The 22,693-nt window shown below is 42.9% G+C and overlaps 1 protein-coding gene across 1 annotated transcript in view; it reads right to left on the reverse strand.

Moving 5' to 3' along the window:
* Positions 1 to 22,693, reverse strand: part of Hasp (Hig-anchoring scaffold protein) — a 205,738-nt gene that overhangs the window by 35,957 nt on the left and 147,088 nt on the right. Inside the window, exons 14-18 of the mRNA XM_086987784.1 lie at positions 21,654 to 21,737; positions 21,080 to 21,249; positions 16,990 to 17,208; positions 14,261 to 14,428; positions 13,519 to 13,710 (exon numbers count right to left, since the gene is read on the reverse strand). Coding sequence (XP_086843910.1) covers positions 13,519 to 13,710; positions 14,261 to 14,428; positions 16,990 to 17,208; positions 21,080 to 21,249; positions 21,654 to 21,737 — 833 coding nt within the window. The remainder of the gene's footprint in view (positions 1 to 13,518; positions 13,711 to 14,260; positions 14,429 to 16,989; positions 17,209 to 21,079; positions 21,250 to 21,653; positions 21,738 to 22,693) is intronic.

The following is a 22,693-nucleotide window of genomic DNA, read 5'->3' on the forward strand; positions in this document are numbered from 1 at the left end:
TTTTTTTTTTAAACTAACCCTACCATATAATCACTTAGCTTCGTATACGAGCACTGATTTATTTGCTCATTTCAGCTGCGTTGACGCAAACGACTCCAATGAAATAAGTTAAATCTCCACATCAAAGGCTTCCATTTTCTTCATTTTAATGTTATCTGGTTTCAATAGCCAAAGCGTCCGCCGGCAATCAGCAAGGGACTCGAAGACCTGAATAGCGCAAATGCCGTTGGCGAATACTACGCCGCCATCTTGCTCTTTTCCATACCAATTATTTTTGCGTTATGGGTGCTCGTCGTTTCAATCTACAATGCAAACACATTTTTCCTTTAAGCAAACCTTGTACAGTCGAACAGAAACGTATCCTTTTTAAACGACAATAAAGTATCACGTATTATTTTCCCACCAAATAATGTTGTTAATGTTTCGACCTTCCACAAGGCGTAGTAAGCCGAATATAAGTATCTGTTTGCTTATAAAAATAACTCTACAAATAACATTATCTGGCCTATCTGAGAAAAAGAAGGGCATCATCTTTGTTTGCTTGGTTTGACTAAATCGTTTACCTTAACTCTTTTGTCCACTTTCATCAGCTCATTCTACATTTGGTCTAAGTGAATCAGGCCGCTTACTGCCCCGTGTTTCGGCCATCAATGCCCGAACAAAGGAAACGGCATACCCGTGCCCTACGTCGCGTGTAGGTGAATTATGTACACGTAATCATCTGCAAAACATTAGCGCCGTCACGTCGGCGTAAAACGCGCACATTTATTCGAAGTGTTACTGTATTGCGTCGCCGCCCACGTGCATGGAATATCTAAACGGTGGGCATTTTCAGTTACTCGCAGGCTAGAATCCTTATTCCCAATAATATCAACCAGAGGCTCATTCCGCAACGGTCTCTTGCCGTTCCGTCCTTCTCTTCCAGTATTTCGAAGCAACAGACGGAAGCGATCGTAACACAACTGGAAATTGCTTTGGACCGTTAGAAGTCGCTAGTGACTTCAACAACAACAGCATTTCATAGAGTCATTGCTGTCTGCCTACGAGCCCTTAGGATACATGTATGAGATGCACGTTGGCTAGCACAGAGCAGACGCAGTGCGTATGCTACGGGAACAAATAGCCGTTCGATGTAATGCGCCCTGTCGGCAGTTACGAATGTAAAACTCAAATCGTTTAAACAGTCGCAGAAGTTCTAACGAGCGCTGTTTCCTAAATAGCTAATATGGCGCGCAATACGCTCTGTTTCCTACCTAATTTCGCCTCGAAAATATCTGAAAAGTTTCCGCGACGTCATGTTTCATTTTCCCACGTTTTAACCGGTATCAGTGTCAACAACAGCGGTGCTACTTCAGTGAAGCAACCGCTTTTCCTATTCAGGCCGCTCGTCACCTGGCGGCCCAGGCGATACCATTAAATAGAACACGTTGTGAACACATCTTTCTTGCGGCAGCACAGTCTAAAAGGGGTGAGCATGAGATGAAACGCCGCGGATGCATAGGACAGTGCAAACTTGTTTACGCGTCTACTCTTGCAGTGGCACTCATTTAGCAGTTAGTATAGCTCTACGAGACGGATAGCAGAGTAGCAGAAGTAGGATCGATCCCACACTCATTCCCCACTAATGCTCCTGTCTGGTTGGCCGAGGCTGTTTGAAGTACGTGGGTAGCGCCATCATCTAGGAGAATAGGCAGCAAAACCCAATGTGTAGGAGCTAGGCAGTGGGCACAGACCATCCGGATAAGCTTGATACCCAGGAACATGCGAGCTGACACGAAGCCTTTGCAAGCTTTTTGTACGCTTTTTCCGCTGCTTTGTATCACTACCGTTCTCGAGGTACGAGTTTTCCCTCAACGCTGTACTTTTAACGTTCAAAATAGCAGCAGCATGCATAGGTGGTGTTTACTTTGATGTGGATGCAGTTTGGTAATCCAAATGAATGAGACGTCAGTACTCGACATTTGAATGAGGCTAAACATGATGGGAGTGAATAGTGGTCGCTAAACGGAATCACAGTTGTTTTGTGGCGAAGCACAGTAAATACGCGAAGTCCATTCGCAACGGCTCGTCAGCAACAGCAGCAGCCCAACCCCCACGTGAATGCATGAGGAAGATGTTGTGGCTAGCCTTACACAAGGACAACTACCCTTTGCTGTACACCCGAAGCCTGGCCCCACATCGGTGAAATTACTATTCTTGGAAAGGTTTTGAAGGGGGTCCGTTATCATATCACGTTTGCTATCATCGACGACCACACTCAACGCAGTCTCATCTGCTACCCACTGTAGCACCGCCATCCTTGTTTGTATATGGTAGCATGGTTTTGTCAGCTTCAGCCCTAAGACTGATGCTCTAGTGGCCGTGGGACTGACATTACACACTATCGCTAGAGCAATATATTTGTTTTTCTAAGAGATTTCCCGCTAGAATAAAAAGCAGAGACCTTCACTTAAGTACTGTTGGTTAGCTTGTGTGAAGCCTGCGGTAACAACGGCAGTAATAACATTTGGACACTTGCTATCAAGAGCAGTATTAACCCCTCAAATCTATTAGCTAAGAACAGGAACGGCAGCAAATAAGAACAACCAGAAATGCTTCGTTTTAAAACGCGTTATAGAAATCAACGTGATGGGTTGTCTCTTTGTGATTCTTCTCCCGTGTTTCGCTTTCAACTGTTCCTAAAGGGTGCAAACCTTAAGTCCTTTAAAGCCGGAAGGCAAGATATCTGCCTTCTTTCCGGAGCAAACGCACTAGAAGTTACGATGAAGCACGGACGACTGTGGTATGCGTACTTCGCAACTTCGATGCTACCGGAAGTCTTCACTGTCCTTGGCCGGTGCAAGGTTCGTCTTTCCTACCCCCCTGTTATGTCGCTGATCAGGCATCCAAGACATAAATCATGCTTTAGAACAATGCATACCATTAATTATGCCTGCTTAGAGGTTATAGTGAACATATGACTGAGTCTTTATCTGATTAGCGATTAATACCCTGACGGAGTGGACATCTAATACTCTGTGATATATTTCTTGGCAAGAGGTACTAGCCACCCTAAGACATTCTTATCTGTATATGGCTTTTTTGGATATGGCAAGCAAGCAACGGGTGTTTTATTCAGTCATAATTTTTCAAAAGCATATGATATTTATGTACATAGGTATATTGGTGACACATTTTGCCAACTTGACAAACCCGACTGCTATAGCCTGACTGAACGTTAGGTCACAGCGCCTGCCGGATTTTATCCTAAAAATAAACCTTCACGTACATAATTCAGCACGGCAGAATCCAAGCGCTCGACGTCAAGATGCTCCTCAGAGATCTTGATCGGGGTTGCTTCGGAAAGTGATTCGGTATAATTATATCATTCCACTCAAGAACTGGCCAGTTTCCTGCGTAGATTTTTATTCCAAGCCTTGATTTCGATGCCCATAGCACGATACATCTTATTCACATAAAGATCTATTCCTTGCTGTTATTCGACTTAAGGTACTTGCCTTACTGCAATACACATTAGCCGACAAAAAGATCACGATTTGGAATACTGTGGACAGATGTCAACGTCCCACGGGCATCTATAGGGGGATCCTGTCTTTGGCACCGAGTAATCATAATAACACGACTGAAGCAGGGTAGCAAAGACCTAAACCTTGCCATAAACAGCAAAGATGACAAAGGGAAAGGTGAGAACGAGGATGCGTCGTCGCTCTCCAAAAAGTAACGCCTAATTTACGCATGTTAGGCCAGAACTATTCACAGAGAGACATATATACAACGTCATTGCTGCTAGAGAGCACTTGAAAAAGTTCATAGTAACTCTCGCGGCGTTAGCCAATCCGACTCGACTTGATCGGACCGCAAGTGGCGGGAAGGACCCTATGCTGGCGCTAACGTAGAGCAAGTATAAATGACACATCGAATGAATGACTCAGGCACCTAATCAAATAATACCGGGATAAGCAAAGATCTGACTTGCCGCCTCGCTACAAGTTCGATTACAAATAGTGCTAGCATACTCCACAAAACAGCATTCGTGCCCCTCTTGTAATAGATGCTACATTCCCGTGCGAAGACCCACCACAATATCGATGATCCGATGCTCGGGGGAACACGAAGAACGTCAACTCGGTGGATCCGCCTGAGTGATCAATCGCAGCCGCTGGCATTCTTCGTCTCTTATCCTGCTGTCGGTTAGGTCGACAGACCAGTCAAACGGACACGCAAAGAGGACAAGCTCGCCGCCTAAGCGGGCAACCGGCAGGTAGGTAGTGCCAGTCGGTTGTATCAGGAAGCAATTATGTTAATGGCATCAATTCCCGTCTGGGGTAACGGAACAATGGCGACGGCAGCAGTCGCAGAAGGCGGTACATAAGTGCAGGCAGCTGTACAAGTGGTACGGGCTCCTTTTCAATCTGTTATAGCGAGACGGGCTGTCGATTGGCCAACTGTAGAATTCTGTATCGCTGGATACATGTATATAATGCTGTGTTCGCGTGAACCGACACGGTAGGCGCATCTGAAAGGGGCAAAATTCTCCATAAAAGGGGAACTGCACATGTGATGTGTGAAAAAAATATATACTATGTACGTGATGATATGCGCATTTTCAGTATAAAGTATCTACCGCGTCTTTTACAATGAAAGTGACCAGTGCCTGCATTTGTTGTACTCAATAATTCATAATTCGAATATGCATGAAGTTTAATATGCCCCTTTGAAAATTTCAAATTCGGGAAATGACAAATAGGAGGTACCGAGAGCTCTGTGACGTTCAGTTTAGCGGGTCGTTAGAGATTATGTGCTAGTAGTCTGCTAGATGATATGACACAGGTATAGCGAATTTAGTTTATATGATATGTTAATTTGCCTAGTTGTTCCCCATGCGCTATGAAGCAGCAGCAGAAGTCGTGGGTCAAATCAAAGGACTTCAAATATATATACTAACCATATGATAGAAAATAGTGACAACGCATTTACGTGCTAATCAAGAAAGATCAACGTCGTTTCCCAGAGCCTGTTAGGTTAAGTGTCGAAGGCCGCGTTATTTACATTACAGTTACCTTGTATCGAAGGAAAAACACAATGAAGAAACGTTACTGTATCTTTCCTCCAACGGCCAGCGGTACTCTGAAACTTCTGGTTTGCTGGTTTTTAAAATCTACCCACAGTTATTTATGTATTATAGGTACTTTAGTTATATAAACTTGCATAAAATTATATTTTGTAATAAGGAAAACGTGCCAATTTCATTGACTGCATGGAGTTCCTGCATAGAATTTCTTTATTATGGGAGCAAATACCACTATCGCACCATGTTAACCAAGTTGATGGTAAGGCTGGGGATGATGAAAATAAGATCTGCTATCAGAACTCAATAGCATATAGTCTTGACCTGTTGGGCAAAATGTACTCACTGCTGTGGGTATATGAACCAGATGCCCGATATTTTCCATCAGAAACGTTTCTTGCATAAGGTCGCTTTTCATAATGGAGCAATTGACTATATATAACGTCAAGTGAAATATATAACTGTTCCATTTTTGATAATACTCGGAATTTGCAGTCAAGTTTAGTAAACAAATCAATGTAGAAACTCCTTGCCTATAGATATCATTATTTATGCGGGAGACAAGCTTCGTATTTGATGATGGCACACAACAGTATATAGACATTTTTTTTGTTATTAACTCAGTATAGCAAACGGCTGACCCCTCGAATTTGCCGCGGAGTTTTACAAGATTAGAGTATCTTGAAAAGGCTTTGTTCATCTAACAGAGAGTGAAACAGTATTAGCCCTTGTCAAATAAGCGCACGACAGCGGCTTTGGCGGCACCTTTATGCTGGCGATCCAGTTCTGACCGAAACTAACCTAGCAGCCATCAATATCCGGACGAAAACACGAGAAGGACGCATCAACCGGAACAAACCTCTTTTATAGGTTGGCATCGTCCTTTTCGCTTCGAGCTAAACCGTCCACAGCAACTTAGCACCCTAATTCTAGAACATCACGCTCGAAGCGTCGATCTTCACAGTATGTAACGTGTTTCCTCGCCAGTTTCTGCTGAGAGAGATTCTCCTACCAAATATCTCATCCATACTAACGCGCCTATAGGCCTGCGTGTAAAAAAACGCGCAGCTCTGTGAAGCGAGAGCAAGTTTCCGCTTCACCTAAGCTTGCAGCTACGGAGTTGGTACAAATTTGGCATAACGCAAGATTAATAAGTGAATCTCAGCGTTTACCATTCTTCCCAATTTTAGTCTAATAGCTAAAGTGCCCCAGCATTCTGAGTAACTGGAAAGGTAGGAAAATGAAGGACAATTGATCGCTGAAGCCGAAACAGTTCACCTGCCACAAACACAGACAAGCGGGTCAACGGCAAGCAGACAACGAAAAGACGGTTTACCGGTTATATTAATTCTAGACACAGATAGATAATTTACAAAAGGCATTGTTGACAAAAACTGTATTTACGATAGACAAAGCTCCTGAGCCTTTCTAGGTGTTTTCTGGCCGAAAAAGTCAGGGTATTAGAAGTTAATTAAGTTATTAATGAAACCACAACGTCGCATTAATTCGGGCCGCTGATCGCATTGCTAACATCAACAACTCAAACAGGAAGTTCTGAACTGAAGACGATTTGAGCATGCATTCACCGCCATATAATAGAAAACCCTTTTCGTACCCCACGGAATAGTTCCTTTTCCTATGCTCGCTATTACTGTTGTTATTATAATTATTATGAGTGCTTTTCTGGCCCATTGTGCCTGTCTCATCTCGTCTTACAGCGCAAAGCAGCCGCAGCTAAACTTGCTACCGGCAGCTCGCTAAGGATGCAAAGGATAGACGAGAGGTAGAGCAGTGCCCCTGTTCGGCCAATCCAGTTTAATACGACTATTTATGATACTTTACTACCGTCTTTATATTTATAGCGGTAACAGGAAGCAAGCGTAAAGGGGGTGCTGAGTGCCGCATATCATCTCCATCACTACTATGGCTGGTCTACGCTATGACGCATCGTCACAGGTTGAGAAACCGCTGAAGTCGATGCTGCAGGGAGGCCGCTGCGATTCCGGCGTCTGTTCATGCGTTGCCTGGCCGACCAGCCATTTGTTCGTCCGTCCGTCGTGGGCTTGCCCAACCAGCGTCGGCGACGGTAGTTGTAGTGATGGCAAAGCGTCAGCTGTTCTTGTTAGGGTTGTTTTCATCGCCGATGTTCCTGCTGATGATGCTGAAGCTCCTGATTCAGCCTAGCGTTGTCACACTAGCGTCCACATAAGGCACTAGCGTCGCTTTGTCGCGCAACAGTTGTGTCTACTGATGACCAACGAGGACTTTTATCTACCTTGTTTTATTCCTTGTTCTCGTGTTTCCTCGCATTATAGAAAAAGAGCTATGCAGACGACGTACGTAACAGAGGGACAAAACAGAATAGTGAAAGCCAATACGCCTCATTCCCCTCTTACTATCATGACGTTTAGATTTAGGCAGTGGTTCCTCCGTTCAATTCGGAAATCAGTTAACGCAAGACAAATTTCGCTTGCGCACGTATCGGGAATACAAGAGTTTGAAAGTACTCTGCCTCTAAAAATCAATGATCTCACCTTGAAGTTGACACGGCGTACAAATTTCGTACCAGCCCGATCGCGACAAATAAGGCAAAAAAAAAGCATGTAGTTCTCTGTCGTCACCAGCTGCATCAAAAATGGAGATGAGATAACGCGCGGAATGCCAAGGAGCCCCTGGCTCTCTTATATAATCGTATTTCTGCCACTAAGTGACCGACTGGATTCCACTAATGCTATTTCGTTTTGGTTTTCGGCCTTATGCCGCTTCCGACGCGCCAGCTGCTTCAACAAAATCCTATCGAGCGCAAACGGATCGAAGGATGGCCCATGGAGGATCCTAGTGTCAATTGAGGATTCGATAGCGCTATATGGATCGTCAACATAAAACTAGGCTCTTACTAAGAAAAACAATCATCCGAAACTTAAGAGAACGTAGCGGCAAATATCGATACAAAAAAGTAGAGCCTTTAAAACCATTTCGTACGGTGCAACCACCGCTACGAACAGGCAAGTGCCATAAGCTCTCCTTGCGAAGGAAAGGATAAAAAGATATCAAAACAGATCACAAAATAAACTAATATGTAAAAAGGAGACATGGGATGGATCTTGGATGGTATCCAAAATAAATGGCAGTCAGACAAAGCTAATGCGGCTGCTATCATGAGAAAATTCATCGACAGATAATGGTAAATAGTTTACAATAAAGCAAGGTCAGTTGACGTTTGGCTTAACACTTGTGTTTAGCTATCACCGGTTGATGAGTACCATCTTAAAATCGATGAGTCGGCCAGCGTTATCTGTTTCTTCTGTGATGCAGGACTTGGTGGACACACAGTTAGCCCTATTACTTTGGAAATGTGCGGAGTTTGAAAAGGAAGTCAGGGATTAGCCTGGCGAACTTACTAACATGTACTATTGTTCCTTGTTATTTTCGAATTAAGAAAAATATTGATGTGCAAGTGTGCAGACAAAATTTTTTTAAAACAAAAAGCAACGTAGAATTTTAGTTGCTACATAAATTGTAATAATAAAGATTATGTCCTTAGCTTCCTATTGCTTCTCTCGTGTCCCTTTCTCTTCCTCTCTCTCGTACCCCCCCCCTCTCTCTCTCTCTCTCTCTCTCTCTCTCTCTCTCTCTCTCTCCCCTCTAACTCCAGGAGACAAACTCTGAAGCTTTATGAGCCCTTTTTCTGGTGCTGAGTCTCCCCTTTATGCTGACCGGTGTAATGCAGCGAATTTCTCTTTCATTGATCAAATATTAAGTCCCTGTTGAGCAGCACTTTTAGTGGGTGGCATAGCTCGATCCCCTAAATGAAGAAATGTCTTCAGATCATAAATGTCTGGTGCCCACACTGCCTATCTGAAATGTAAAAAATATGCACAAAACGTTTCCGTCGCTAGCAACTTCCAGAAAAGATAAAAAAGTAAGAGTATAAAAAAGCTCCTTACGGATCCTTTCCTAGAACTCCGAGACAACAAGAGCTACGGCCGTACCAAAGAGTTATAGCATAGCCTTCGACATGATTATGGGTTTTCGTCATAATTAGCCGTGAACCATCAGCTCCCTGATAAATATTTTCATAGTTGCTAATTCGGTCATAGCTATTCTGCCTTTTGGTGACTTCAGCAGTAGACTGCCGTAGACACAGATATAATATATGTACATATATACATCTGTGTCTACTTACACTAACATCAAGCAGCCACGATTCACTTTGATAGCTTAGTCATTGCCCCTTGCATCACCATTGTTGGTATGCATCGTTTCTCCACATCCTAGCACGGGTCATGCCCTCGTCTCTAATGACAACCATAAATCCAATCCCCTTTGCCACCGGCAGCCCTGGCATTGCTACCGTTCTATCTTTTATCTCGCAAACACACTGGCATGGTCGACCGTAATGTGGTGCCAGGCTAGTGAAGGGCACTTCGAGTCCGAGCTTTCCTCAAGCCTCATTTGTAGCTCCTCGAAGAGCGCTCAAGGAAAAAGGATTTTCAGAAGCCCAGGCATGTTTGCGAAAGAATCAGCGTTTGAGATGTTGTTCCTCGCTTTCTCTTCCTTTTTTTTCCTTTAGCATCGCCATGTTAGGACTCCACCCGCAGCTTTACCACTTTACAGAATAACATAACACCGAAATGCTAGATCCGCTATCCTCTCTAGGTGTTCATTTCTTCTAGAAGCATTGTTGTCCAGACCTTAAGCAGTTGTATTGATGATTTCGTAATGATTTATAGGAACTGGGCTCTATCAAAGCCCAACCGTGAAAGTTGAGGGGGAAAGTCATGCCACCCGAAAGAAACGGTTATGTATTTTAGTGTGCGTAAATAATTTATTGGATGGTGACCTGTGAAACCGTATGGGTCAGATATGAAGTACTGTACAGCCATCATAACAACGGATAGAACCGTGTTTTTACGATATTGCAAAGCTAGCGAGTTAACCGATCACTGGCAGATTTCCACTGATAAAAGTATATTCGTCCACAGTTCTGCCATTACTAACCAGTAAATCACAGAAGCAAACATTTTGTGATGTTCTGGCTCTGTACTCCATAAGCCACGAATATAGCGGAGTACGGATCTTGTACGGTCTAAACGGCTTGCACATAGAAGTAATGTTGTGTGGTGCTATGTAATGACCATTGTTACAGAACGAAACGTTTATACGAGTGCATGCCCATAAGCTACGTACACATAAAACATGAAGATTGTATTAAAAGCCTTATATTTCGCGAGACATATCGCGACGTATCGCAGTGCGTAGTTGCAGTCAGACTTACACGGGCGGGGTTTAGCTGACCGAACAAAACGGGAACTGCTTCGTGCCGCATTTAGGATACATACTGATGCAATATCTCTGCTATAGCGATTAAGATTTCTATTGTTTTTTTGTTGTACCGAGCTCGCTGTAGCAGAAAAGAGCAAAAATAGATACCACAGGACAACTGTCTGAAAATACAAGAATTTTTCCACGATAGATACACAACCAAACCTTTGCTATTGGCGCAGCTTCCTTTCATCGAAAAAAAGGAGGGCGGGCACCAAGCTTCCGTTCTAAGTTGCCTGACGCGAGGAGAGGAAAAATAGTGTGGGGCAAAACAAAGGGCCAACGACTGCAGACAGATTTTTAAAACTGACGATGCAAGAAGAAAAAATCAATTCTTTTGAGCCGTATTTGGCCGGTTAGGTATCTAAACCCACCTAAAAACGTCACAGCAAGGGCCGTCGCGGCAACAGTTTCGTCTGAAGTTAAAGAATGCCATAGTGGGGTGTGGCATAGTGAAGTCACAGCTTACGCTATATAAGCGGTGGTTATATAAGCTATATAAGCAATAAGTCATCGATACTTTACACGTTCGAAGCATACGGCTATGAAGAGATATGTTATGTGTAGATTTTCTAAGTGGAAAACATATGTCTGAAACCACTATTTTCTTCCAGCGCGAACTCATCGCCTCGTAATTGGTGGCTAAGTTAGTTGTAAAGATAATGGACTTATAAAAAATGTGTGTATCAAGTTCGAGAACAAATGAAGAGGACCAGTGGAAAATAGGAAGTTTTATGAAAACGCCTCATCAAAGACCTCTATGATAGATCCGAGGCGGATGAAATGTCAAAGTAGATAAGTGGCGCTGAAAATGTATTCTGCTCTGATGCTTGTTGTTATAGTTTCACCTACAGTTATCGCATACGTGTGCTGTCTTAATGTCCGCATATTATAAAATCACATTGCGCTGGACTTGAGAAAAATTGCTACCCCACTAGTCAATCCACCTTTACATTGTTCATATTTTATGCGTTGCGGCATCAAAAGGCGTTTCTGTTAACCATACGGTAGGGAAACCTGACGGCGTCAATGGTTTAAGGGCATCAGTAAAGCGTGCGGCACTCCCCCGTTGTGTGACCCGTGGCTTTTTGGGGCACGCTTGTACCCAATCGATTCTTTATTTACGAGAAACAGTTCATACTGGAGGCGCCGTCGCTGCAAAGCGAATATTGCCAAGTGAATGGAGTGAAAGCGATAGCCAACGAGCCCTATAAGCTGCCGAATGACTGAACGGAAAGTAAGGCTTTGATTTGTCCTTTGATAAAAGACAGGTGAGCACATAAATGAACGAGCTTTACTCGACCGTCAATAGGTTGTGCCGAAAAGACGTACCAACAAGATTAAAACTGGTGTCTTTGACAGCCAGATCTGAATTCCGAATAGTATCTATTGCTTTTAAAAAGCGAAGCAGTGTGTGTTTAGAAGAAAGGCGTTTCTTTGAGGCGAGATGAAGAGGGCACGTCGCAAGAAAGGCTCTCGAAAATAGGACAAGGCCGATGACCATAGTGAAAAACCGGTGTTAAAAGTATGTATTACTAGCAATCAAAATTATTCCAGTTCCCTGAAATAATTCAACATTTCCCCAGAGGCTTACAGTTCTGTTGAGGACCCAATAATAGAATGGCAGTCTCCTGTCGCAACGTTTCCTAACATCGACTTGCGTGTACTAGTATGCGTTAACTTGTTCACTACGATCGACTTCATCAGTGATGCCTATATAGGATACAGCGGCAGGATGTAATGGGTCAGCAAGGTTTTGAGTTGAGGGCCGTTACGCGAGCAGATGCTGAAGTTTGCTACTTTAAAGCCAATGGAAATAAACAGCTATTTGCCAATCGTTCCGATCGTTTAACTGGCAGAAAGGACAGGCAGATAACAGCTACACGTTATTACTTGAAAATAGAAACTGGCACGCAATACCACCATCAAGGCGCAAATACCTGCTAGAGTTTAATCTGCTTACTGCTCTTTCGGCATCGACTTGTTGCTGAAACCCTCCCCTTTTATCTTACATTGAATCATAGATTTCGACCAGAAAACCCTACCGCACGAAAACTGGTCCACGAGAAGATGCACATGTTTTATCTAACTGCATGTTTACGCTCGGGTGTACTGACCGCTTATCATTTAGAGTGCATATTTAAAAAAAGTCAGATGGTTGCGATAAAGAAAGCCCATATTTCACTTTATCCAAGTTTCAAAGTTTACTAGTTAAAATTAAATACGGCTGCCAATTCAGGCTATAGTTTCCCTACGGTTTCAAATATCTATTGTTACCTATGCCAGATTCCACCAGGTTGTACCTACTTACTAGCTGTTCACTAAGTAAAAGAAAAGAAAAATTGTAAACAAATATATAGACCCTAGATACAGGCCTGACACAAAGACGTGGAGATATCCTTTACGAGAAAGATTCAGAACAAAGACAGTCGCTTTCCTTTAATGTTCTTCAGGACACAATGCAATTTACGGTTTGCAGAAAGCCGCGATGTCTTAGTTTATAACGACAGACAATATCCACTATTCTCTGAGCAATGCTAAAATCAAGCGTCGCTTTGCGAGTTATGCACGACATCTGTCTAGAGCCAAAAGTTCCCTATCTATACCAAGATCAACAATGGAAACGGATAAAAGAACGTCGTATGTGTACAACCCTTAATTCAATAGCGTTCGAAGAAAGTACTATAACAATAATTCCTCATAGTAATAGCTAGATCTACTTTTCGATAAGGCAATAATGGTTGATAATAGCAAGCGGTCCCGAACACTTCGTACGACCTGGGTATCTTCGAAAAAAAAAAAAAACTGTTGGAACCTTCCAAAATAACAAGTACGATATAGCATCAAGTACATACATCACTACCAAGGGGTAGCGGAATGAGTCTTGTTAGACTTTCCCGGTTCTTTTTTCAAATGAACCTATAGAATGGCATGAGAATTCAGTGACACTTAGTTATTGAAAATACTGCTAGCTAAGAAAGAAAGGAGCTCTTGAAGCTCTGATATACGATATTACAGCAACTATGAGGTGGTGGTAGCAGTACATACAAAGTCGCAAAATTGCTAATGTACATGTGAAGCTCAAAAGCGAAAGAATGGGTCCTATGTGACGGTATATGACGTACAGGGTCGGCAGAAGGGTTCCTTGGGTTGCCAACGTCCTTCGACGCACCTAGCCGTTCCGTTGGCCGTCGCAGATTCGTAGCCAGTAAGACATGCGACGCGAATTGTAGCGCCATGCGGGAAACCTTCAGCAGTTACCTCGCGAATTTCTCCAACACCAATGAGATCTTCAGCGATTGGTGAACGACATCGACCTACCAACAAATGAAACTAACGTTCTTAACGATCGCTGCAGGTAGTCGATCCATATCCTTTACGATTCTTTTCCATGACCAAAGATTGTGCTCAATGCCAACTTGAGAAATTCAACCAGTTAATCGATAATTTGTATTGTAAAAACGCTAAACACCACAATTTGAAAGAGAGCGGTTATCTCTCGGAGCTAAGTGCACCTATTACAATAATGTTAGTGAAACCTCCGGAAAAAAACACCAATCGTTCGTATAAAAACGCCCTATAGTGACTCCTGTAAAACAGTACGATGCAATTTGATTTGGCACATGCTTACTTGTTACGAGAAACAAATTACTATCTAAATATACTACAGCCTTCAATGTTTACAAAACTGTGGGTTTCACCTTATGCTGTGCGAGAAGGTTTGCTAGCAGGTATTTCCAGTTATCACCTGTTGCTTTCGTAGCAAAGGCATAGGCGAGCTATCTTCTATTACATTTCTATATGTTTCAGTGTTGCACTGTTTTCACATATCGTTTAAAGCTGACGGAACTACAGTTGTTTACTCACCGGACTTTCGTCGATGTCTTCGATGACGAACGCGCTTTGCCATTACGACTAGTGCCTCACGAATTCCGGCGCGATGTTGTCTGAGGCGCTCACGGAGTTCAGCGTCACCCATTAACGTTTCTGGTTGTTCCGCGACGCTACGTACTTGCCGAACAGGAGGATGTGAGCCTGTGGGTTTAAACGAGCAGGACCAATAATTGTGAGCCGCGGCAAAAATGAAAGTCGATCAGATGATTACAAGATGATATCATTTGCTCATTATCGACTAGAGAAAGTCGTAGTTGCCGTTGCTAGGAAAGATTGATTTCAACGTTATATATCAGTGATCACGATGATTTTATCTATGTTTTTTTGTTTATATTATTTGAGCTGCACAATGTAAATGACTATCATTTTGATAGGCAGTTTACTAAGGAAGGTTCGTACAAGAAGTTCGTGCCTTCAACTAGAATTTCTTTCCAGTGTGTTTCGCTTGTAAATAAGTAGCATTACCTATGCACATAAATTCCGGTAATGGTAGATCGGAAAGCATGTTTTAAAGGGGATTATTCTGAGAGATAAAATAAAAGGGTAAGAGAAGAATATATTAGTAGGTTATTTGACTAGGCCGAACTATAACCATAACTTCCACGACATCCACATCTTATTATCATGCACAAGTACCAACAAACAGACCGATCATACTATACGACAACATTCGAAGGTAACAGAAGAGCAAAGCCTCTGGTACGCCTCAGAATGAGAAGCACTGCACTCTCTCTAGCGTAGCAACAATAACAGATAGTAGGCGCGCTCATGTAACTCAATTTATTAAGAGCTAGCCATCATTTGACGTAGTCACACAATAAAAGCTGACGAGGGGGGAAAATAGGCGCGGAGCAACGCGAACCTTCGGAGAAACATAACAAGTAAGCATTCTTTTCATCGACTTGCCTCATATATGTTCCTCACTGTAAGTTCTAGAAGATCGACCTCTAGGCAGCAAGGTGCATGCAGTTGGGTCTTTCAGGGTCCAACGGGCCAGTTGGACTTCCTTACATTGTGATATGGTGCTCTTTCGCCTGCCGCTTACTATAGGACCGATGTGCAAGAAATAGTAACTCGAGCATAGAAGAACTTTCCTACAAGCCCATCAGCTATAGAAGTAGAAAACGGCATAGGGGAGAGAATATGACGGAAACTTGTAGAAGGCGCTACCCTATGCTACGTTACGTATCCTTGCGCCACCATCGGTGGTACAGCCCCGATTACAGAGGTAGCGAACGGTCGAATAGTTACCTCATTTTGATTTGGTTGCGGCTTGCTATGCGTAGCTATATGTGAGTAAAGCACTAAAAATAGCATTCACTTTTCCCCTTCTCTAGGACATTTCCCATCACCTGCCACGATGTTGTTTCACTACATTTCTTGACCGCGTGAACCACTCAGATCGTCAATTTCAGATTAGCTTTCTACTGATCTGTACTCTTCTCTACGCTCTAGACAGTCCATAGCGATTCAATACGAAAATGAATCCAAGTATAGTGCGTCTTCGATCAATTGAACGCAGCCCACAAATTCCATCCCAGGACCGAAAGTGTTCGTTCAGGGAACTTAACTGTTCCTTCGGCTGGGAAACGGTCCTTTTATACAGTAGATATTGTTTGCTAAAGATCGCGACGCCCGCTAGAGCAGGCGCAAAGACGGTAGTACATTTTTCCCTTCATTATCTATTTTGTCTGTATGCTGAATAATCATAAATAAATACCTGAATCGGTCTTACTTTAGCTAACAGCACAGTTTAAGCATGTTGCTTAAAAATTCTATTCCGGAAGACGATCAAAGAAACACGAGCACGCAAATATAACAAAACAGTACATTTTAATAAGAAAATTAATGTACACTTTTCGTGCAAAAGTCAGAACCACTCACTGTTTTTAAACAAACGACTTAAGATAGCTACTTGACGTACTACGGACGTACTTTTTAATTTAGTGTACCCTAGTTGTTAAGGACGACACTGCAATTGGTTTCCATTTCATCGTTTTACAGACAGTGCTGCCGCACATCCCACTTTGATGGGTCCCTTAGGTTAGTATATATTAGCCCTAACTATACATGAACGCTTGTAAAGCATGAACGATGTAAAGCACACAAGGTAGATGCATTAATTATTAAATGCAAGCACTCACGCAGTTTCTAGAACAAGTCGAAGATACTTACAACGAACCAAGATGAATTTCACCACTACCTGACCCGCCGCTGAATCTATTACCAACGTGCATCGTACGTTCCTCCGATTTTCTAAGCAGAACCGCATAGTCAAGGCTCTAGTGATTGACAGAGTGGCCCAAATTAGAGCTCCTGGTTTTATCGAAGGTTCAGTGCAACCTCTTCTACCACGACGTTTATGGTAACCATTTGATTTTACCTACTTATAATTGTGTGGCTTCGGTTAATCTAGGTCAAGGACATTTTCATCCGATTGGCGCGAAATATTTCTGCGAAGTAGCAGGTCTCTTTGATAGTTGCTCAAGCGAAAACAGCTTTACTTTCGGCTTGCAAGATCCACACCTCTCCTTCTATTGTAATCTGTTTCCACAGGCACAGCTTCGTCGACAATAAAGTCAAAGTTGTAGGTCACAGTGACGAACCAACTATTCCTTGTCGCCTGATCGACAACCGTTGCCACTATTTACGTAGACAGCAAACTCGCCGGTAGCTGATAGTTTGTTTTTTACTTTGCTTACCTGGTACGCAGTGCGGAAGTTGCGTGGGGCTCCAGATACCGTCTACGCATGTCGCTCCTGCCGGAGCGTTGTGCTCAAGCACGTAACCGCGTTTGCACTCGAACGTGATCTGACGGTTGTTACGTACTCGGCGCACGTAAGGCCGATAGTCGTACATGCCCATGTTGCCGACGAGAAGCACGCGACCATGCTCAATGGCGCCTGGATATGGGCAGTAGACTAGAAAAAGAACCGAAGGCAAACGTAACATATGATTAGAGTCAGTCTCGTCGCTCAGGGCAGAGCCGGCAAGATGTGTTAAGTGTGTGAATCGGGCTTGCGTTTGGTCAATAATATATAATATATATAATAGATCTATAAGTAATTATTGTCACAACCCAGTATTCACAGCGCGACCACTGTCTATATAATACAATATAATATAATCAGTATAAGACTTAACTACTGATCCCTTGATTTATTACGCGGATTGACATTTTGAAATGATTCAGCCATCGATGTACATAGGGGGTGCTTAGTAGCTTATTTTAGTGACCCGAAACATCTGTTGAGCGCGATGTAAGATATTAAAAACAGTCAAATACTATGATTGATATGATTGAGTCAGTTAATACTCAACTTGTTTTAGTTTATCACTTTGAAAAATTGTTTTTTTTTTTTTACAGAAAAATAACCACCGTGTAGAAGTAATTAATTAGCATTGCGCATTATTTCGTGTCACGCTGTAGGCGGTCTATGATAGGCCACTATCCTGATGGTCACTGTAAGCAACCCTATATATGTTTATATGTACACAGAGTGAGGCAAAAATCACCTAGCAGTTGAAAATATGTTGAACCAGAAGATATAGGATCAGAGCGAATGACCGTGGAGCGCTCGTTCTCCCCAGCTAATGTGGTCATACACCTTCCCCCAAAGGGGACCGGCTGCCGTTCTTTGGCACTACAGGGGGAACAGGCTTTGAACGGTTTGTGAGCGCTAAACAAGCACTACTAGGTTAGCTGGGGATCAAACTAAGCGTCTCCCTTGCAAGCGCCTGAAGAATCGTGGAATCGGCTACTTCCGTTCATTTCATCACAGTGGCTAGAATCGACTCGTACGCCAAGAGATTCTAAGGGTGGAATAGGAGTGCGGCAGGAAGATCGATGGGTGACCCTCAGCGGAAGCACGCTATATCGAACCAGTTCGGGACGGATACAACTAATCGTGCTAAAATCAGCCGAAACTTTGGGTCTAATAGCTCAGTATTGGAATTAACCAATGTTAACACGACGGAACGCCAACTAATGGCGTGCTGTTTCCCAGACAAGGTGATATGGGCTAGAGTTTATTCGCTATTGCAACGTAAATAAGCTTGCGAAGAAAATCCCTAGAAGTGCGCCCCTCTCTACTCCTTTAACCAAAAATGCGAACCATTGGCTGGAAGGTGAGCATCAATCCGAGTAAGCAGGAATAAGCAAGTGCCTTCAGTAACTAATTTCACTGACATCAGCAGAATGGTCTACGGGACCTCAACGACTCCCTGCTACACTATCCAGCGGTGCTATTGGCGAGTCATGACAAATAGCGCACTGCGTTGTTGCTATGAATGGCGAATATACCGACGCGCCGATTACCGACAGAGAGTGAGTCGTTGTGCGTATTGTTGCTAAATACCATTCTTAGCCTTGCACGACCCACGATCCAACATTGGCAAGGACCGCATCGTGGATACATTTATGCCGCCGGCTATAAGAGCTTGGTCGGCCCACGCTCGGATTTAGGCTAATCTCGACTTAAATGGAGGTAGTCCCTTTGCACCAAATAGCCCCCCTCCCCCCCACGCCCTCCCGTGGCCAAACTTTGCTTTGGTTTTCAATGGTGTGCGATTTTTCAGCACAGTTCATAGACGAGATTTTCCCCACAGACGCTGGCCTTTGAGCTTACGACCAAAGGATTTGTAGGCGTCCATTGCACGCATGCGTATTCTATATCAAGCGGTGTGGAACTCCGTGAAACACCCATGCGATCCCCAAAACTACCGTTAACTCAACGCCCCTGTTCCCGTCGAAGCAGAACGATTATGTTCACAATAAGGCAGAACCAATTTCGCGTAGTTTTTCTCTAAGCAAGTGACCACGCTAGTGCGCTGTACGATTTAGTCCTAACCCTGTAGCAATGTCTGCTATAGCAATGTTTCCTGCTATTAAGCTTGAGGTAGCTCAATAGAATGGGTCGCTAGGCGTCTCGGTCGCTTTGAACTGAAATGAGGTCGTCGCTGTCTAACCCAGTATTGTCGGGTACAGTTGCCGCATCAATAGCAGCAGTAGAGTATGGCTCAGTTGGACATCGTCAAGAAGCAATGGTCACTGCTTATCCCACATTACTTCACCGCTTCGCCTGTAGGCCGATTTCTTATTCTCGCCCCTTCGACATTACTGCCAACCTCAATATCCCTCACCGCTCAACCGTCTAACAGCCTGCAGTCCGTGCGCCGATTCCATCTCGTGATCGACGTTACTTTGCGATCGAATGATAACTGCAACAGTGGGACGAACGGTATTAAACACAGTTATCGTATGTCGTTAGCGAGACTTGGAAGCAGCGGTCTCTGGCTTTTTCGTAATTAAGTAAATTAAACTACAGATGCCTCCATTGATGACGGCAAATTTATAAATCCCCTATAGATGTTTTCAACTAATAAGGGCAGACCCATGAATCTGTATCCAGTATTTTTTCAATCACAAGTTAGAAGTGAAAAATTAACCTTTATCCATGTTTAGGCACATATACGTAACTAAATAACTGGTTGACTTTATTTACTTGCGTATTCAATTAAACACCTTATTAAGAAAAAAAACGTACTTTTCTGTACGAGGGAGGCGGAACTGTAAATGGGCTTAAATTTCGATCCGTATTTAGTACTTGGTAAAAGTATTCGATTAAACATTTACGATAAAAGTAAAAGGGAACTTTGTATCGGAAAGGCGATATGTATTGAACCATAAATACTGTATTCGATGTATTATTGAAGATAAGAGAAGAGTTGTAGGGAAGAAACTGGTTGGACGTCCGACATTTTATCTATGACGATTTGCATTTTGCATTATAGTAAAAAGCATACACATTTAATAACAAACTACACCCCAGCTTTTGTCAGTTGAAAATAAGTATAAACTGTAATAGTAAGGCCGTAAGGTGCGTAGTAATTGACCACGTTGCGCCAGGCTCGCAGGCATTCATCTTCATATCGATTTACTGCAAAACAAAGTGCTCAGGGCCCCAGCTAAACCTTACCAAAAAAAGGCGCTTTATCACATAAGTATAATTTTGCTTTGTTACTCGCACGCGATGTACAGGACCGTTAGCTGAGCAAAAAGAATATTTCATGGTTAGAGGTACGCGGGTCTCAAACCACTGGTATTGGTTTCCCGAAAACCTTCAAGCAATAGTAATTACAATGTCAATTGATGGCAGAGCTTTAGTAGGTCAAAGGTCTTTTTTTCTGATGCAAAGCTGAGACCTAATAGAAGCTAAGTGCAATAGCATTTATTCAAGTACTCGCGCCTGGGACGGGGCTTGGAAAAAAGCCCGTTCCAGGCCCGTTCCGAATCCAGCGTCAACATCAATACGTTTTGGTAAGCGCCTATGGAAGTGCTGTTACCCTATAGTCACAGTATTTTGCTATTGTATAATACAGTTTTCGGCATTTTTTCAAACATCGTTAGATTCAAACGCCTCTCGTATTCGTTGACTCAATGAAATATAGCAAACGAATGGTGCCCTAAATGGTGCAGGGACATATAAGCGCAGCAAAAACGTTTCGTCACACAAGCATATGTCACCAGAAGGAAAAAACACTCTACATTGATTTAATGATAGTAATAACACAGTGTTAATTATGTTAATAATGCTAACAGTTAATGCTCATGCACGGTGAACGCCTAGAACGTCGCTGGTCAAAAGGCGCGAACGCACAATAGATGTGTATCAGTAAATCAAAATAGCATATACGACATAAAGACATACAAAAGAATCTCGTATTTATGACGACACCTCGTGTCTTTGTTCAAACAGCATTTGTATCATCTTTTGTCTGACTGAATAATACCTTCTTTGCATAGCGGAGTGGGGTTTGTCCAATTGCCGAAGTGGCAAGTTGTCGTATTGGGACCGAGCAGATCGAAGCCGTCGTCGCATTGAAAAAGGGCTTTCATTCCGTGTTCTGTTTTCGGAGCGATAACAATCCCGTTAGCAGGTCGTGGCGGAAGGTCTTTGCACCTGTGTGATCAGGAAGCGTACGATTCAAAACAGACAATTTTCACATTAGAATAGTAACATTTAGCAGCCAGCTCAGTTTCTAGAATTTGTATATATATCAAGAAAAGGATGCCTGGCACCCCACAGCACTATCCCAGACCGGAAGTTGTGAGACAACAACAACAACATGTATAAATGAAAATCAAAGACGTTGTAAGAACACGTCAACAGTGTTAAAACATTAATTTTCCATGCAATTATTGCTAAATGTATAATTCCTTTATGAGAGAAGCCCACAAATAAGTGGACATCATTGGCTTTCACAATCGCTTTGTTACAATTTTAATTTATCTATGGCTGGTTACTTAAATGTGATACCTCAAGTTATCTAAGGTTACTTAAAGAATACAAACTGCTTGACAGACTTAAATGAAGGCAGCAGTGCGAACAGCGTGCAGACGGTTTTTCGGATACAGCAGGAATGGGCGGATCTACACTGATAGATCTTTCTGAAAAGAATTTTCGACAGAATGTCTGAAGTGAGTCTATTAGATATTTGTGCACGATGGATTTGCTTGTACATTGAATTGCCTCTGGCAATACGAGTCGCTGACACATCAGCCGCTGATATGCTCTGAGCGGAATTGTGGAGTCGTAACGTATTCTGCCTCTCAGGATTGTCTCTGATACTTATCCACGTGTAGTGTCGCCATTATTGATGAGTTCCACCGCGGCGTAAATGCAAATGCGAAGCAGGTGAGATTATCGGAACGTGGAACGGGTCCGGCAGGGGCCATTCCTGGCTGCGTCCTTACTATCAACAGAGCAATGGAAAAGTCTCACTGTTCCTTGAAGCTATGATCAAAACAAGCGTCTGCCTAGGCCTCTGTTTCTACATAGTTTCTCCGAAGATGTTTGCTTTGATGCGCAACATCCAAAGCAATTCTTTACCCTCCAGAGGAGCTTAATGATCCGTCAATACGCACAACTCTTATGAATAGTTCAATAGAAAATCGACTTTCCTAGCCTCTCGACGACCTAAAGACTAGCTTCAGCTTTTCTGTTAATCCAATGGCTAAGCTGGTTCCCAGAAGCTTGTGGTCTTAAAAATATAGCATAGCCACATGTTACGTGCCGGCGTTGACTTATACGTATCTATGTTAGGGTTGTCCTGCCCAACAGTGGCTATTGTGGAACTAAGAGAACAAAGGTCCTCTCGATTACAGCGTTAATACAGATCGAATCTGAAGTTCCAAGATTTCATGCATCTGCATATTGTAAACAAAGTAATAATAGCTATTCCATTCTTCTTTTTTTTTCTTTTTTTTTTTTATGGATGAACATATCGATTGAATCAGCGATCAGCGTGCTCGGCAAAATAGTGTTGGATTGGATAATTTTTCTAATTTTCGAGCGTAACATCAAAAATTACGTTAGCAGAAACAGCGTACTTTAGATAATATCA

Source organism: Varroa destructor, unplaced genomic scaffold, assembly GCF_002443255.2.
Source record: "Varroa destructor unplaced genomic scaffold, Vdes_3.0 BEIS01000001.1, whole genome shotgun sequence".
NCBI lineage: Eukaryota > Metazoa > Arthropoda > Arachnida > Mesostigmata > Varroidae > Varroa > Varroa destructor.